The following is a 19,010-nucleotide window of genomic DNA, read 5'->3' as shown; positions in this document are numbered from 1 at the left end:
TTTCTTGTTCTTGAAGTGGGAGGTGAATGGGCAGGAGTGCAAATATAAACTGATAGAGCATCTGGAGTGAGATTATTTTCAACTAGGGTCAGAAACATTTTCATTCAATTCAATTTGCAGCAGTTGCATCGATTAAATTACCAGACACTGATAGTTACCTGAAACACTGTTGAACCCATGACGAATGACAGTTTTGAAACTGCTAGGGAAGGGGGTAGGCAGAGGTCTGTCTTTAGTCACTCACTTTCTATGTCACTGCAATAAAGAACTTGTCATTTGGCAGCACTCGACACACATCTGTGGTGGGTTCTGCAGGCCCACATGGTTCCTTCTTCCCTGCTCCAACAGAAACTCAATCTTCTTCAAATCTATTGTATTGAAAACAAAGTTCCAACTTGTCTAATCTATGCTAGAAATAAAATTCCAGAAGAATTGTCCAACTTTCCCATTCCTTTCTATGTTGCACTGAATATTTTTTCCACATCGTTCACCTGAGGAAGGAGGTAGCCTCCGAAAGCTTGTGAATTTAAAATAAAATTGCTGGACTATAACTTGGTGTTGTAAAATTGTTTACACTTGTCCTTCTAGGTGGTAGAGGTTGCAGGTTTGGAAGGAGCTGCCAAAGAAGCCTTAGCGAGTTGCTGCAGTGCATCCTGTAGATAGTACACACTACAGCCATTTGCACCGGTGGTGGTGGGAGTGGATGTTTAGGCTTCAGGATGAGGTGCTGATCAAGCTGACTGCTTTGTCCTGTATGGTGTTGAGCTTCTTCAGTGTTGTTGCAGATGCACCGTACAGGCAAGTGGAGAATATTTCATCACACTCCTGACTTGTGCCTTGCAGATGGTGGAGAGGCTTTGGGGAGAAAGAAGGTGAGCCTCTGGCCACTTAATACTCAACCTCAGACCTACTCTAGTAGTCACAGCATTTATGTGGATAGTCCAGTTCGGTTTCTGGTCAGCAGTGCCACCGGGATTTTGATGGTGGGAGACTCTGCGATGGTAATCCCAATGAATATCAAATGGAGGTGGTTAGACTCTTTTTTTCGGAGATGGTCATTGCCTACCATTTGTGCAGCACAAATGTTACTTGATAGTTATCAGCCCAAGCATGGATGTTGTCCAGATCTTGCTGTATACAGACATGGACTTCATTTTCTGAGCAATTATGAATGGAGCTGAAAACTGTGCGATCATCAGAAAACAGACCCACTTCTGACCTTCTGATGGTGGGAAGGTCATTGATGAAGCAACTGAAGATAGCTGGGCCTATGACACTGCCCTGAGGAACTCCTGCAGCAACAACCCTCCAACAACCACAAGCTCCTTCCTTTTTGCCAGGTATGACTCTAACCACTCGAGAATTTTCCCACTGCTCCCCACTGACTTCAGTTTTACCAGTGCTCCTTGGTGCCACACTTGGTCAAATGCTGCCTTGATGACGAGGGCAGTTACTCCTACCTCACCTCTGGAATTCAGGTCGTGTCCATGTTTTGAGCAAGGCTGTAATAAGGTCTGGAGCAGAGTGGTCCTGGCAGAACTGAAACTGAATATCAGTGAGCAGGAGAAATGATCTATCACTAAGCGGTTCCATTGTGCTTTCTGCACTGATCTTTGGCTTTGTAAAAATTCACATGTTGAGCTTCCAATTAATTTTAAATAAATTTATTTTCCAGAAAATCTTTTTTTAGTAAACATGCAATTCAAAAAACATTATTCTCTGCTTTCTACAAAACCAAAGAACTATAGAAGTTTACAGCACAGGAGGAGGTAATTTGACCGTACACGTCTGTGCTGCTTCTATTCTCGAACGATCTAAAACTAATCCCAATGCTCTGCTCTCTCCCTATAGCCCTGAATTTTCCTCTGCTTCAAATAATGATCTACTCTTTTCTTAAAAGATGAAATGGTTCTGCCTCAACTATTTCTAGTGACAAAGCATTCTATACTCTTAACAACCATCTGAGTAAAACAATTTCTCTTAACCTCTCTCCTCACTCTCAATGACAATTTTAAATTCATGATCCCAAGTCACTGACCCTCCAACCACAGGAAATAGTCTTTCCTTAGTCACCCTATAAAACACGTTCTAATTTTAAAAACCTCTTTGAAATCTCATCTTGGCCTTCCTGCCCAATACAAATATTCCAGTCTCTCAAGTGTCTCCTCAAAACTAATTTTCCCATCCCAAAACTTCAAGGCTGAACAGAATAAAATGACTGATGAGATAAATCAGTAAGTAGTGCTTATCTGACACAAGACTGTTTGTAATCTGGAGGAAAGACTAAGAAAGTTAAGGAGTTCTACACTTTTGAGATCCTGCAAGAGAATGAGTTGAAATGGGAGATGATTTGATGAGTTTTGATTTCAATCCAGTGAGGATCCAGGGAAGTGGAATTATTTTTCCCCTCTGTAAAAATGCATCACCCACATTTATAATAAGGTAATAAACATGCAGTGTCCTATTCTTTTGTAGCTAAAGGGAGTAATAGAGAAACGACTAGCTTGGGAATTAATTCGGCTTTCCGTGTTCTAAATTCAAAATAATTTACCTAATAACTTATCACACACACAATCAGATCAATATATACACAGAAATCATTGTGAAGACAAGATGAACACCATCCAACAGTGAAGACTGACAATCCATTAAAAAAAAGTCACATTTACATCAACAGTGCCATATACAAACTGCCTGCTACTCCGAGATAGGAAGAAAAATCATGAATGCTAGAAATCTGAAATAAAAACAGAAAATACTGCAAATTCACAGTACGTTGATCGGTATCTGAGGGGGAAAGAAGTAATACCTTTGTCAAAACCTAGTTCATCAGTTCAACCCAGTTCTGATGAAAGGACCCACCTAAAACGATAACCTATCTTTCTCTTTCAGGTGCTGTCTGACCTACCTTGCAATTCCAGGATTTTCTGTTGCTATGCCACTCTGTGTAATTGATTCTCATTTGTTCTAGTATCAAAGACAAATTCTTGAAACTTTTGCATTATGCAGTTAATCCTTTCCACAAATTCAACAATTCCAGTTTAAAATGCTGCACTCGCAATCTGAATCCGCAGGACAAATGGCTCAAGACATGCTTCTAAAACTCTGACCGTTATTATGCCATGCACCAAATATGTTTTGAAAAAAGTAAATACAGACCTGAAACTTCATTTACAAATCTTTATTGTCTCCTTTACTGTCAATTATCACCATGGGCAGCACCAGAAAGGCATTAAAAAACTTTGTTCCATACCACATTACATTATATGCAAAACAACAAAGGTCAACAAAACTCAATACTTAAACTGGAAAAACACAACTACATCTGAAACATTGGAAGCTATTTTCTCATTACCACCATGGCTGGTGCAGTGCAGTTTCTTCTGATATTTTCTCTAGACTGTCACATTCAATGTCCAGTGCACTCCTCAAAGCAATCTGTTAAACAGATGATGTCATAGATCACAGAAGCCCCAAAGAGCACTTCAAAAAGCAAAATATAATTGACAATAACATTCCTTGTATTTTCAGGATTCCAAATTTTGAAAATTCTTTTAATATGGCAGTAGTTGTCAGAATTCAAAAGGTATACTGCTAACTTGGGGATTCCTTTTAACTTTCTCATGTAAAGTCCACAAAAATGCCAACAGAGGCTTTATATCAGTTCTCATATACATGTGACACTGATAACCACTACATCTGGTAGTATTAAAATGGATGAAAATCACTTGGGCCACAAATTGGGCATGCTTACCTCAGTGTCATTATGTGCTCCTGGGAGCAGTAAACGATTAAATCCACCTCACCACCACAGTAGCATGTCATTTTCATTTAACAACTTTCTCTCTTTTTACTCATCTCATTGTTGGACTCAATGGGATGTTGCTCCACAGGACCCGAGCCGTACTTCACCCAAATGGACATTATTTATGTGTGAGCCTTAACAGCAAGTGTTAGCAAGTTGTTTTTTCACAGAGAGTATCACAGTCAAGCCCAATTGTGTGTTTACCCAAAATACACACACACACACTTTCCATCAAGATCAGAGAACTCCTGACCCCAGCTTTGTTGATGCCCCACTACCATCCTGCCTAATATTAACAAACTCAGCAGAGACTGGGAATTGAACTTCAGATCTTCTTGGTTGCTCAATATTAACCACCAACCAAAAAAAAAATCACAAAACATAATTCCTTCAGAAATCCTCACAGATATACAATGCAGCCTTTCCATAAGAAACTGTTTTTTTGGGGGGAGGCGGGCAGGAAAGAGATATCTGCTGTCTGTATCCTAACTCGCACCAAGTCCCATTCACCCATCACCCCTCATGCTCGCTGACCTACATTGGCTCCTGGTCCAGCAAAGCCTCGATTTTAAAATTCTCATCCTTATTTTCAAATCCCTCCATGGCCTCGCTCCTTCCTATCTCAGGAACCTCCTCCAGCCCTACGACCCTCCAAGAACTCTGCATTCCAGCAACTCTGGCCCTTTGTGCATCCCCGATTTACATTCTTCCACCATGGCGGCCATGCCTTCGGTTGCTTAGGCCCTAGGCTCTGGAATTCCCTCCCTAAACCTCTCCGCCTCTCTATCTCTCTCTCCTCCTTTAAGATGCTCCATAAAGCCTACCTCTTCCTAATATCTCCTTATGTGGTTCGATGTCAAATTATGTTTGATAACGATCCTGTGAAGTACCTTGGCATGTTTTATTACGTTAAAGGTGCTGTATAAATGCAAGTTGATGCTGTTGTTGGTGGTGTTCATTTTGATGAAATACTCAATGCCCAGAGGCATTTGAGCAGTGCCTTGTAGAAGTGAACACTCCATCAGTCCTCACACATTCTCAATCACTAGGAAGTACTGAGCTCCTTACTTACTATGCCAACAGTATGAGAGACACATGTTTTCTATTTGGAAAAAACCTTCAATTGTTCAGTTGGATTTAACCCTTTGTTCTTTCAACATATAGAATAAAATTCATTATATCAAGACTACAGTGTATCAAGAACAACATATAGGTGTAGAAATTAGTCTGGGCCTGTTTTTGCGCTCAGAATCGGCGCTGCACAGACAGCATGCGTCCAATCACATGGGCGCAACTAGGAAGCGCAGTTGATCGGGGGCCTTCATTATCATTAAATAAGCGGGCTGTCAGCACTACTAGCGCTATTGATTGGCAGCTTGCATAATGGTGGGGGGGGGGGCGGCGGGCGGGCGGGAATATCGGGCACCCCTGACCTATTTTAAGGCAGCATGCGCATCTTAAAAGGGAGCTGCACTTTAGCAGCAGGCAACTGTCAGTGATGGTTTCTTACAATGGCAGGCAAAAGAGAAGCTGCAAGGGCCCCTCAGTTCTCGGACACTGCTTTGGATGTATTGGTGGAGGAGGTCGAAAGGAGGAGCAACGTCTTCCCACCAGGCGGCAAGAAGGTCTCCAGACAAGATGCTTGGCAGCAGTGGCCGAGCGGGTCTGTGCCAGGAGCTTCACACCATAGACCTGGCTGCAATGCTAGAAGTTGTTTAATGACCCGTTGCTACGGTAAGACTCCTAACTCAGATCTTACATTACACTCTGCTTAATCCTGAACTACCTGTAGCCTCAGCACTCACAAGCTGTCCCTCCCCTGATTACCAGCATTCGCCTCCATTCACTGCAGTGCACTTCACTCCAAATCTTTCTACTCCTAATTGATCACACTGCACCTGCTACTTTACTCAGTATTACTTTCTTCACTTCCTCAGATCTCTGTCACCCTTCATACACCAGCACCACTATTCTACCTTGACATGCACATCCTGAAAGCATCTCACTAGGCTACCACTAAAACTCTCCCTTCTTTCTAGCAGGACAAGCTCACAAGCAATTACAGGGAACGGGTGTGGACAGGAAGAGGAAGAGCATCCAATAACATCCTCTCCCCAGTCAAGGAGGACTTCATGGAGATCATGAGGATGTGGTGAGTGGTGAGACTGAAGGATGCATTCTGCAGAGTTCTTGGCTGTTCACACTTTCCCTTCTCACTAAAATCTCAACCTCGCACACAATGCATAATGAAGTGCAGCTGCTTTCACTAAATGCTAATCCTTGGCCCTCTCTTCCCTTTCAGTGGAAGCATATGTAGAGTGACCAAGGATCAAGGAGTTGGAAGAGGACAGCACCAATGAAGACACAATGTCACTTAATATTACCCTCCCAAGCACCAGCTCTGAGACTGACACAATGCGTTCTTTACAGGATAGGCTAGACGGGTCTGTGCTGGGAGACTCAGAGCATTAGCACACAGAGCATGGCCAGGGGATAGGACAGCTCAGGTAGCAGCTTTCTGGAGGGAAAACTCGTATCCTAGCCCTGCTGCAGACAGCACAGAAGACCACCTCAAGAGCACAGCCTACATAAAAAGATTGATCACTATGCTCCAGGATCTTCTAACTGCACTGGACAGCCTGCCGGGGAGCTTGTGTACAATAGCAGAGAGCATCCAGCTCTAAATTTGTGTAGGTTATCGAGCATGGCAGTTGACCATGGAGCATTTGCACAGCTATATGTACACTGCAGTGAGGCCCACAATGATGGAGCCTCTGATGAGAGCTTTGCTGTGAGCTCAGATTCCTCTGGGGTCTAGCATCCCCCCTCAGGATTTCAATCCATGAAGGAGAGCAAGGATAGGAGTGTGAAGAGCATGGATGGGGCTTCCAGAACATCATTAAAGCCCTTCACTCGGTTCTCACACAGAGCAATGGGAGTGTTGAGGTGCAGCCTCATGACGGTAGCATTCGCTCCATGGGAGAGGCTCATGCTGTCCTCTCTCAGGATGACTGCAGACCTGCTCTCCTGCCAGCCACCGAACCAGTTCCCTTGTCGGTTCCAGACAGCCAGGTGGGTGGCTCAGACTAGTCCGGCCGACATCAAGACACAGCAGTCTGCAGCGGGGCCCTCAACAGCCAGAGCTGCTCGAGGTTGCCCACCACGGCCATCTCAAGTAGCTTCAGTGGATGATCAGCAGCCTCCCAGGCTCCAGTGACAGGGGAAGCACCTGATATCTGAATCGGTAAACAAGCACAAAGACCAGAGATTCCACTAGGGTGGTTTCAGTTAACCATTAAGAGAACAAAAATTTATTAAATCCAGAATGTACAAGATGTAAAGTAAAGAGGTTTTTTTTTGCACTGATACTGGTCTTCATACTCTTAGTTATATAAGAGGAACAGCCATGGTTCATTTGCACCTGTGGTTTTCCAAAGTTATATGCTCTTTCACAGCCTTTTTATCCCCAATGTTTTCAGTCCACTCCCGAAGCATTGAAACACACTCAGGTACAGTTCTACAGGCACCAGCAGCCTTTCATCTTGTGAGCGTAAACGTTGGCCAGCCATTCTACATGAGGGGTATCAGGAAACCAATCCTGCCCTCGCCCAACATTCCGCATGTGCACTTTACAGCAAAAGTAGTGCATAACTAACAGCAGCAGCAAGCCTGGCTGACTTTGTTTTTCCTTTCCATAGCTCAGGGAGCTGAAGTCAATTGCTGCATTCCCATCACCACCAAGCCTGAGATCAGGTAACTCAGCACAGCCTAGGAATTGAACCTTGGCCCTTCCTTGTCTGTAAATCTCAGTACAAAAATAAGTAGTGCAGTTATTCACTGAGCCATCATCTCCAATTCTTATTACACTTCAGGCATGCATTAACCTGTGTGCTATTCATTTTTCTTTCAAATTGTGTTTCATAGATTTGAAACATTTGGCCACTTAAGAGCAGTAGATTAGGTTAGTATTTCGAAAAAAAATTCAACTTTGCTCTAAAATAACCCAAGGCTAGCAGATTGTAATCTATATTATATAAGGCTCAAATAACCATACCTTTATAATAAGGTTTCCAATAGTCATGAACTAGATTCTAGTTTTTCAACAAAAATAGCCAACAAACTTTTACCAATGGTAACAATTCTTCAATACAAAATGAATGATAAAATGTGTTACTAGGATACATTCATGAACCAATTTCTTTCAAGTGATTTTATAATTGAAAAAAAAATTATATACTGTAATCCAGAATATAATCAAACATTTCGAAATTGTTTCATGGCACTAAAAGTTAAGTTGGAATCATCCAGAATCGAATATCTGTCAGGTCAATACTCACTGATAGTTAATGCTGAGCTCCTGTTATCTCTGCACTCCACGATGTAACATCGTTCCAGGACTATTACCTCAGCAGGACCTGATGTCTGCAGGAAATGAATGAGAGAAATTAAAAATCCGAACAGCTCTACCAACTGTTAGAAATGTGTCCATTGACAATGTGCAGCAGCCATTGAAATGGTCCACCTCTCTTGTAATGAGTTAACCTCTGGGATTAGGAAAAGCCTGTGAGAAGGCAAAGTCTACAGACATATGGAAGGCATTTAATTGTTAATTACTCTTCCAGGGCACACTGTTACAGTTCATTTAACATTGATAAAACGCAATAAAAGACGCTTTCTGTACAAGAGCAGCAAGAAATAAAACAAATTATTAACACTGTAGATTTAAAGCCACATTTACAGATACATCACCAATTCCACAAAAAAAACTTTTAAAAAGTGACAGAAAATAACTGTCACACAGAAAAAGTTATCGATATGCATGTTAGAAAACTCTTGATGCATTGTTCAATTAAATGAAATGGAGACAAAAAGACTTCAAAAAAAAATCTTTACCTTAAATAGGTTGATTTAAAAATTCTACATCCAATGATTCTTTGCAGTGTGCAAAGAAAAGGTCTTTAGAGACAAGTTGCCATAAAGATAAATCGATAATTGGACTTGGACTTCAGATTCAGAACATTTGAATTTCTGACCCTGAAAAGCCAGACATGTGGTCTGAATTTACTCTAAACTGTAACCATACGATATGAGATTTTTTTTCTTAAATCCAGTTTGATTTGGACCAAATATATTTTTTTAAATACTTAATGCAGTTTTCTTTTCTGCAGAAACTGATCTGCAGAAACAGTTCTCTTGGTACCAGTGATAAAATGGGATCATGTTGTAGAAACTGTTATCCTTTTGTTAACCTGCCTGGGCTAAATTAAACAATTTACAGGGTTTATCTTAGTATGATTGCAAGTCAAAAATTCATCATCAAAGAGAACGTAATCCAATTCTTCACAGTGGCAATATTTTTTTTGGAGTGTTTCAAAATTTTAATTGCCATAGAAAAGCATAATTGTTCTGTCTTGAAATCACATGGGGCTCTATTTTAGCACCCACGATCGGGTGCGTTCCTGGCGGGGGGGCTACAAAAATCAGGGATTCCCGGGGCAGGCCGGGAGCCCGGGTCCAACCCGCCCATTTCCGGGTTTCCCACTGACGCGCTGACATGCACGCGCAGCCCCCGCATGTGGGACTCCCGCAGGCAATTAAAGCCGGCGGGGTGCCACTTAAGGTATTTATTTTGGTATTTCAGGTCGTTTACAGACCTCATTAACGAGATATTTTAGGAGGGTTGGGATTTTACAAACAACTGGGACTGTTTCCCGGACTGGGGGAAACACTTCCAGTTCAAATAGACGTGTTGCAGCCATCAGCCTGTGGCAGCTGCAAAGGTCCATTTGACAGGGGTGGGGGGAAGAGACCCTCACTCATTGCAGGAGGCCACACTGTCACTTTGGACAAAGTTTGGCCTCCACCACCCTCCTCCTAACAATAAAATTCACCAACTTGCACACTTACCCCGGTGTCCAGACACATGTACCTACCTTGCGGACCCCCTCAGATGTACATCTTCCGGATGGGGGCCGCCGTAGCTGCAGTCATGACATCCTCGGAGGGCGAACAGCATCACCAGCCTCGCCGGCCACACCGTCCGCCTCTGACACGTGAAGCTCCACAACACAGTGCTGTGACACATCCACCTGCACAGCAGGAGGGAGGGCAACCGCAGAGAGAGATGCGTCGCAGAGGGCACTACCCTCGCCACCGGGTCCACAGACCGAGGCTCAGCTTCCTGGACCTCTCTGAGCAGCAGTGCACACGGAGGCTCAGAGTCACTCGACATGTAGTCATGGACATCTGCAGCCTCCTTCATGCCGAGCTGCTCCCAGCTGGCCCGAGCACCATCTTCTTACCTGTCGCTGTCTAAGTCACCACTGCCCTCAACAACTTCTCCTCCACATCCTTCCAGGGTGCCACCGGGGACGTCGCTGACGTCTCTCAGTCGTCTGCACAAAAGAGCCCTGCAAATACACCTACATCCACTCTGCAGTGACACAATGGGTGGCATCAGTTGTGGGTCTTCATTGTGATCCTCAGGCAAGGGCATTATTGCACAAACCAGACAAGATTCCCAAAGACGTGACAGTAGTGGTGCCAATATAATATGTAATGTGAGTTGATCAGAAATTAAATATAAGTAAAAACCATGACAAACCCTCAAACACCCTTGTGCATCCCCTTCATGCTCACGACACGTTTGCCTTACGCTGCCTACTGCACATATGTGATGCATGCCCTGTGGCTGCAGCACAGGTAGTGACAGGTTGAGTGAGGCTGACTGTGAAAGAGATGCATGAGAGGGTGAGTATGAGATAGAGCCATGAGATTGTATGAGGATTGGGTTGAGTGGTAGTGGCGGGATGAGTACTGGCGAGGTGAGTAAGTGCAGGTAAGATGAGGATGAGGTTTGAGTGGGTGTGAGGGGTGATGTGACACAGTAGTGTTGGCAGTGCAGAAGGAGATTTGGAGTGTAGGGGAATGAGTAAGTGTACTCACTTTGGCTGACCTACTTAGGTCATTGCAGCGCCTCCTGCACTGTATGCAGGTGCGCGATATTTTGGTGGTGCAGGTGACCTCCTCTGCCACCTTGAGCCAGGCCTTCTTGGTGGCAGAGGCAGGCCGCTTCTTCCCCCTCCTCCTCACCCCATCCAGTAAGAGCTGGAGTGAGGCATCATTAAACCTGGGAGCAGCCTTCCCCCTGGGCTGCTCCATGCTGTAATTTTTCCTATTTCTTGCAGCATTCGTCAGTGAAGGACTGCCCCTTTAAATAGAGCTCCTGAAGCTGACAGACCTTACTGCGCATGCGCAGCCCGCCCGACGCACAGCTTAGCAGCGGGCAACCCGGAAGAACAGGTAAGTGGATCCAATTAGCCTGCGATTGCGCGCGGGGCAGACTGATTTCACCGGGCGCGTTACCCATGCGCCCAATCGCGCCCCCACCCCGCCGCGAACCCGCTGCCATGGTAATACCGGGCCCATGTTTTCCATCCAATAAATGTTTTGTATTTGGTGTGTATCTTTAGGTCATGGGAAAGTGGCCATAGAACATGGCAATGTGTCTGACATGCCCCAAGATGGCAAAGACTGCTGATTGAACCACTATCTATATATAAAAAAATGCCAACCAACCAATGAAAAACCACTAAAACAAAAGCAAAATACTGCAGATGCTTGAAGTCTGAAATAAGAACAGAAAATGCTGGAAACACACAGCAGGTCAGGCAGCATCTGTGGAGGGAGAAACAGAGTTAAAGGGGTCAATTTTCAGATGGCCAAGCGGGTGCGTTCGTGGCGGGGTGTCTCCTAAAATTGGGGATTCCAGGAGCGTGTCCGGAGCCTAGCTCCAACCTGCCCACATCCGGGTTCCCCAATGACACGAATCGGTGCGCGCGCAGCCCCAGCATGTGGGACTCCCACCGGCAATCAAAGCCGGCAGGATCCCACTTAAGATCATTATCTGGGTACTTGAGGTTGTTGACAGACCTCATTAGTTGGAGATTTTAGGAGGATTCGGTTTTTGGATACCCAGAGCGTGTTTCCCATGCTGGGGGGAAACACTCCCTGTTTAAACAGACGCGTCAGCTGCAAAGGTCCATTTAACAGGTGCGGGGTAAACCCTCATTCATTGCAGCAGAGCACTCTGTCACCTCAGACAAACTTTTGCCTGCCATACCGTTGTCTCCACACTCCAAATTATTAAATCATACCCTAAACTCTGTTGTCCAAACACATTTACTTACTTTGTGGACCCCCTCACACTCACACCGTCAGGATGGGGTGGGGGAGTTTCCATTGCTGCATTCATCACTCTATTGGAGGACGAGCAACATCACCAACCTCGCCAAGCGTGCCGTCCACCTCCGCCACGTGGAGCTACACAACACAGTGCTGCGCAACAGGCACCTACACAAATTGGTCGTGCCACTATACATACACCCACTGTAGGGTGACCCAATGGGTGGCATCAAGAGTGTTCATGGAGAACCTCATGAAAGGGCATTATTGCACAAGCCAGTCAAGAATGGCCAAGACGTGGCAGTAGTGGTGGCAATATAATATGTAATGTGAGTTGACCAGAAATCAAATATAAGTTAAAACCATGACAAACCCTCAAACACCCTTGTGCATCCCCTTCATGCTCATGACACGTTTGCCTTACACTTCCTACTACACATATGTGATGCATGCCCTGTGGCTGCAGCACAGGTAGTGGCAGGTGGGGTGCGGCTGACCGTGAAAGAGATGCATGAGAGGGTGAGTATGAGACGGAGCCATGAGATTGTATGAGGATTGGGTTGAGTGGTAGTGGTGGGATGAGTATTGGCGAGGTGAGTAAGTGCAGGTAAGATGAGGATGAGCTTTGAGTGGGTGTAAGGAGTGATGTGATAGAGTAGTGTTGGCAGTGCAGAAGGAGATGTGGGGTGGGGGCGGTGATGTGGCAGACGGAGTGTAGGGGAATGATTAAGTGCACTTATTTCGGCGGACCTACTTAGGTCATTGAAGCGCCTCCTGCACTGTATGCAAGTGCAGGATATGTTGGTGGCGCTAGTGACTTCCTCTGCCACCTCGAGCCAGGCCTTCGTGGTGGCAGAGGCAGGCCACTTCCTCCCGTCTGCCGGGGAGAAGATCTCTGTCCTCCCCCTCCTCCTCACCCCGTCCAGTAGGATCTGGAGTGAGACATCATTAAACCTGGGAGCAGCCTTCCTCCTGGGCTGCTCCTGCTGTAATTTTGGCTCCTTTCTGCAGCATCAGTCAGTGGAGGACTGCCCCTTTAAATAGGGCTCCTCCAGCTGACAGCCTATGATGCGGGTGCACAGTCCGCCCGCTGCGCAGCTTTCCAGCGCGAAACCCAGAAGCCAAGGGAAGTGGCTTCAATTTACTTATGATCGCGTACGGAACTCACCAATTTTACTAGGCAGGTTACCCATGCGCCCAGTCGACCCCTCGCTGGCAACCCGCCTCCCTCCTAATATCGAGCCCAAAGTTTCAGGTCGATGGCCTTTCCAATAAGAACAACACTACCTGCAGCAAACATTTCACTGTTTTCACCATCTTTAAAAGCAGGTTTGCTATCTCTTTATAAAGATTCTGCATTCACTAAAACACAAAAACAATTCCCTGAAAATATTTTTCAAAGTCCTTTCTGTAGCCATTTTGGTTCCCCACAGGGCCATATTGCACTAAAATTAAAATTTATAATGTAATTAAGAAAAAATCAACAATTGTGAGGGATAAAAATCACAAAGTTTCCAGCAAACTCACATATTTCATTTTGCCCTTGTACTTTCCACTTTCTGCTGTCAGAGGCCACAATCAGTCTCTAACCTAACTTCCCCATACCCCCAAAATTCCTAGCTCACAATCCATTCCAGAACCCAAATCCTTCTGCAAGCATCCAAATTCCCCTTCTCCTGAGTGCTCACAGAACTTCCAGCCTTGCATCCACTGAATGGTTCTACCAAGTATCATAGAATCGTACAGCACAGAAGGAAGCCATTCACCCCCATTGTGCCTCTGCTGGCTCTTTGAAAGAGCAATCTAATTAGTCCCACTCCATTGCTCTTTTCCCATAGTCCTGCAAATTTTTATTTTTCAGTCGATATCCAATTCCCTTTTGAAAGTTACTATTGAATCAGCTTCCACCCCCTTTTAGGCCGTGCATTCCAAATCATCATAACTCACTGCATAAAACATTTTTCCTCATCTCCCCCCAGGTTCTTTTGCCAATTATCTTAAATCTGTGTCCTCTGATTACTGACCATCCTACCAGTGGAACAGTTTCTTCTTATTTGCTTATTTATCAAAACCCATAATTTTGAACACCTCTATTAAATCTCCCCTTATTCTTCTCTGCTCCAAGGAGAACAATTCCAGCTTCTCTAGTCTCTCCACATAACTAAAGTCCCTCAGCGCTGGTATCATTCTCGTAAATTTCCTCTGCACCCTCTCCAAGGCCTTGACATCCTTTTCTGTATTCCCAGACTCCAACAAAAACTTGCATTTATATAATGCTTTTCATGTCCAAAAACGTCCCAAGGCACTTCAGGTGCTTAAGGAAAACGGACACTGAACCAAAGAAGGTGGGGTGACCAAAAGCTTGGTCAAAAAGGTAGGCTATAAGGAGGTCTTAAAGGAGAGACAGAGGGGTTTGGGAAGGAATTTCAGAGAGTGGGCAGGTGAAGGCATGGCTGCCAATGGTGAGTGTAAGGAAGAAGGGTGCGCAAGAGGCCGAAGTCAGAGGATCGGAGAGTTTGCTGCAGGGAATTGCAACGCTGACGAAGGTTACAGAGATAGAGAGCGCAAGCCCATAGAGGGATTTAAACATAAGGATGAAAACTATTAAGGTTCAGGTGTTGGGGGAACAGGAGCCAATGTAGGTCAGTGAAGAGGGGTATGATGGGCAAGCACGACTTCATGTGGAATAGGATACAAGCAACATAATTTTGGATGAGCTGAAGTTTACGGAGGGTGGAAAATGGGAGGCCGGTCAGGAGAGCGTTGGGGTAATCAAGTCTGGAGGTGACAAAAGCACGAATAAGTGTTTCAGCGGTGGATAGGCTGAAGGCGGCGATGTTATGAAGGTGAAATTAGGCTGCCTCTGTAAAGGAAAGGGTATGTGGCTTGAAGCTCAGCTTATGGTTGAAAAGGATGCCAAGGTGGCAAACAGTATGGCTCGGGCTGAGATAGTGGCCAGGGAGTGGGATGCAGAAAGTAGCGAGGGCATAGAGTTTGCAGCAGAAGACGATTGCTTTTGTCTTCCTAATGTTTACGTGGAGGAAGTTATAGCTCAGCCAAGACTCGATGTCGGACAAACAGCTATGATTGGATACATCAGAGTGGAACCAAGCAACAGAGCTGGATGACAGAGGAGATGCATCAGAGGATGGTTTGATTGACTGTGTCAAAGGCTGCAGAGGAGGACTAGGAGGGATAATGAACCATGGTCACAATCACAAAGTTTCTGACTTTGGTTAGGGCTACAGAAGAGGCAGAAACTGATTGGAGAGATTGAAACATGGCGTTGCAGGAGAGGTAGGCCCACTTTTGAAAAGGGGGAATCGATTACAATATCAGCTAAAATGTGCACCAAGTAGGAAGTTAAGTGGCCAAGAATTTTATGAGAATGGGGACAAGGCAACAGGGGGTTGGTCTCCTGGGTGAGATGAGCTTAAGAGAAAGTGGTGGTGGTGGTGGAGCGGGGGTGGGGGGGGCGCGGCAGGGGACATGGGGAAGAAACTAGAGAGAGATGAGAGTTCAGGGCTAGGATGTGGATGGATTGTTTAAGGGGAATGGGGAATCAGCAGGTGGAGATGAGCAGAGAGTCTCCATCTTGGAGACAAAGAAATCCATATGAATTTTTGATTTGCAATCATACTAAGACAAGCCCTCTAAATTGTTGAATATAGCCCAGACTATATCAAAAGGTAACAGTCTCTGCAACATGATCCCGTTTTATCACCGATACCAAGAGAACTGTTTCTGCAGATCAGTTTCTGCTGAAAAGAAAACTACATCAAGTATTTAAAAAAATTATTTGGCCCAAATCAAACTGGATTTAAGAAGAAAAATCTCATATGGTATGGTTACAGTTTAGAGTAAATTCAGACCATATGTCTGGCTTTTCAGGATCAGAAATTCAAGTGTTCTGAATCTGAAGTCCAATTTTTAAATCCAAATAACAGTCTTTCCCTAGTCTGCCCAAAACATGGATACAACTTGGTATGCAAGTCCAAATGTTAATCATTCCCACCCATGTTCCTTAATGAATGAAATAGGTCCATAAAATATAAACCTTCCAAAACATTCAGGAGAACCCCACTTAAATTCATCTCCATTTACCAAATTGTGAAAATATTCTCCTAGACACCAACTCACTTCCTGCGACTGCTGATTGAAAGAAGCTCAATGCAGAGGACATTGAGTGGGAGAGGAGCAGCAGCAGACAGGGGATAGATGGCCTTAGTGGAGCAGAGTGGAGAGGACAGAAAAGCCAGTTTTCCACCAGCATGTTTCAAGCGCACTTAGAAAACTGATCTTCAGTTTCAAGTAGGATTTGTAAAATGGCAGTACTTAAGCAGAGAGGCATAATGTAAGAGTACTCATTTGAATTTCAGGCCCAAAATTCAGGTTTGCAAAACGAAATCCAACTCTAAACTAGCTCATTAATAAAATTGTGGTATTTAACTGGCATTGCATTTATATTGTGGCTGCCAATCTGAAACCAGTATCTGCCGGCTTCAGCAAACACTCAGCAGACACTTGTCCTCTAATACGAACAAACTTCAATCTGACTGGCACTAAGGTGCGTTGACAATGGAGCCACGCACAGACATGCTTCAACATATGTCCTCATTTTTAATGAGAAGGAAATAAGTAGAAACTCCTGCTCTTCCCCCCCAATATTAAATACATGCCATACAAAAGTTTTAAAAGTTCCTTGGGGGTAACAACAGATTACCTGGGCACTTTTTAAAATATGGCTTTCCACTATACTGGAGTTATACTACAGTCATTATGAACTCAAAGCAATGTAGGATGGTTCTTTGGCGGGGATCTCACACATCGCTTTTGTTCGTTCAGGTTTCAGATTGGAACCCGACTCCTGAGTTATATGGTCACTTTCTGCATTGATACTCACCTGAAACACAGAAGTGGGATTACAACTGCAGCTTTCAAATGCCTATGGTACCTTGCAAATGTTTCTTAAAATTGGTGAAAGTGCTGTACAATTTGGTATGTCTTTCATTCCTAATGGGCAGATTTTTAATGAAAGATAAACAAAATGAACCTGAAGTATTTGGAATGGGCCGAATTTAGGTTGTCTACAAATTGATCCATCTCTATGTGCAGAATTTAATTTAGTACTGATTCCAGTTGATTATTCATGGGTCTTAAATAATATCAGAAGCTGAGCCTCATAAATGTTAATCACCTAATTTATAAACAGGATGACTACTGTAGCATACAAAATTTAAAATAAAAGGAAAACTTATAATTGTTAATATAATAAATCCATGAGGACAGCAGATGAAATTATTACAGGTGAAATAGCTGGTGACAAGGCTGTGGATTTCTCCTCATAATTCATGAAGATATATTAAAAACCGAGCTGCTGATAGCATTTATGATCGGTTTTGATCCCTGCTGAGATTTCCATGTCCTACTTAAACCCTTTCTCCACCCAATTCCTTTCACAATTACACATTATCACTGCCTGTTAGTTTTTAAAAAATTTAAAAGATAATGGGCCATAATTTGCTGTAGGAGTGAATCTAATGGCATTTGCCGTTAGTTAGACTTACCCTTGCCCGTTTAATAGTGACGATATTTTGCGTCGCAAGTTGCTGGAAGTGCGAGCTGAAAAACTCGCAGCGAGGGAAACTGGGCATCTGGGACCTGAGTGGATAGGGCAAGCAACCGTGTATCTCTTTAACCAGACTGAAGGATTGTGAAATAAACAGCACAAGAACTGAGAAGGAAGTGTAAATTAGAGTGGGTGAATTCAATGCCAAATCAGATACAGAAAGAGAAATAAAAAGAGGGAAAGAAAGATTCGATTGAGAGAGAGAGACAGAAAGGAACAGTAAAAAATGTTTTAATTTTAAATTTCACATTTTTAAAATATCCAACAACAATTAAAACCTGAAGGAATGAGATTCCACACTTGTAATAGTTAATTTTCAATGCCAGAAAGGCTCAGTGATAGTAATTAACAATTAGCATATCGTTAAAATAATCTGACAGCTGAGCCAGGCTTAATAAATACGCACAGACCTTAAATGGCTCCAAAACAGGCTCTTTGTATCACTTCAGACCAGCTCTAACTTTCTGCGGCGAGTTTAGTTTATATCTATCGTGCAAGTACAGCAACTTCACGCTGCTCAATGCATTTCAATGGTGAGCAGATGCTGTTTTCGCGAAGCTAATAGCCGAGCGTCGCATCTCAGGCAGCAACTTTAGGATTTCTGCGTTTAATCGCGCATCTGCCCTCGCCTGAAGTTACTGTAGCATTTGCGCATAAATAACAGAGAGCACTATTAGCCTCACTGTTATTTTGACAGAAAATGATGGGCCATTACCCTCTTTGTTAGATTGTAGAGCCACAGGTTGAAGATAATAGCTATCAATGTTCAACCTAAATAGCACTCCATAATGAACCTTATTCTTTTCACAAATTTAAATTTTATTTTAGTTAAGGAAAATTACAGTAACACTGTCGACACCTCCTCCCAATCTTTCAACATGGCTCTGAAAAAGGTTTTGTAGCTTTCAAACAAATAGGCACAGATTTTTCTGAGAATGAGCAAAATTGGGGTTGCGGGATACAGTTTGAAAGTGGCATTGTCTTCCCATTGGGTAAGCGATGAGTTGGGGGTCATTAATAGGTTAGAAATGCTCAAGAGATTAATAGAGAAATCACGAAGGCTGGAAATGTCAAATAAAAAGCAGAAATACACGGCAGGTCAGTCAGCGACTGAAAGAGAAATTTACTTTAATGTTTCAAGTGGGATCCATCATGAGAACTGAAATGTGCAACTACCTTTTCTCTTTCAGATGTATACTGACCTGTGTATTTCCAGTATTTTCACTTTTTGTAACTGCCAAGCTGTTAGAAATAGCTGTGAAGATGAACTGGGAATAGAGCTATGATCCTTGTAATTATGCTATTCTTGAAGCTTCTATGATAACTTCACCGCTTAGACCCAACAAAATGCAATATATTGTAAAATCTTGCAGCAAGGTTTGCAGTCCAACA

At 43.8% G+C, this 19,010-nt stretch overlaps 1 protein-coding gene across 6 annotated transcripts in view; it reads right to left on the bottom strand.

Annotated features, from left to right (window-relative positions):
* Positions 1–19,010, bottom strand: part of inpp4b (inositol polyphosphate-4-phosphatase type II B) — a 784,892-nt gene that overhangs the window by 482,087 nt on the left and 283,795 nt on the right. For all 6 annotated transcript variants that reach the window (XM_067993821.1, XM_067993786.1, XM_067993776.1 and 3 more), the window contains exon 3: positions 8,143–8,227. In XM_067993821.1, coding sequence (XP_067849922.1) covers positions 8,143–8,227 — 85 coding nt within the window. The remainder of the gene's footprint in view (positions 1–8,142; positions 8,228–19,010) is intronic.

The sequence above is a fragment of the Heptranchias perlo genome, chromosome 1 (genome assembly GCF_035084215.1).
Source record: "Heptranchias perlo isolate sHepPer1 chromosome 1, sHepPer1.hap1, whole genome shotgun sequence".
NCBI classification, from domain to species: Eukaryota; Metazoa; Chordata; class Chondrichthyes; order Hexanchiformes; family Hexanchidae; genus Heptranchias; species Heptranchias perlo.
Note: the sequence above shows the minus strand (reverse complement) of the source record. Positions and strands in the feature narration are given on the sequence as shown.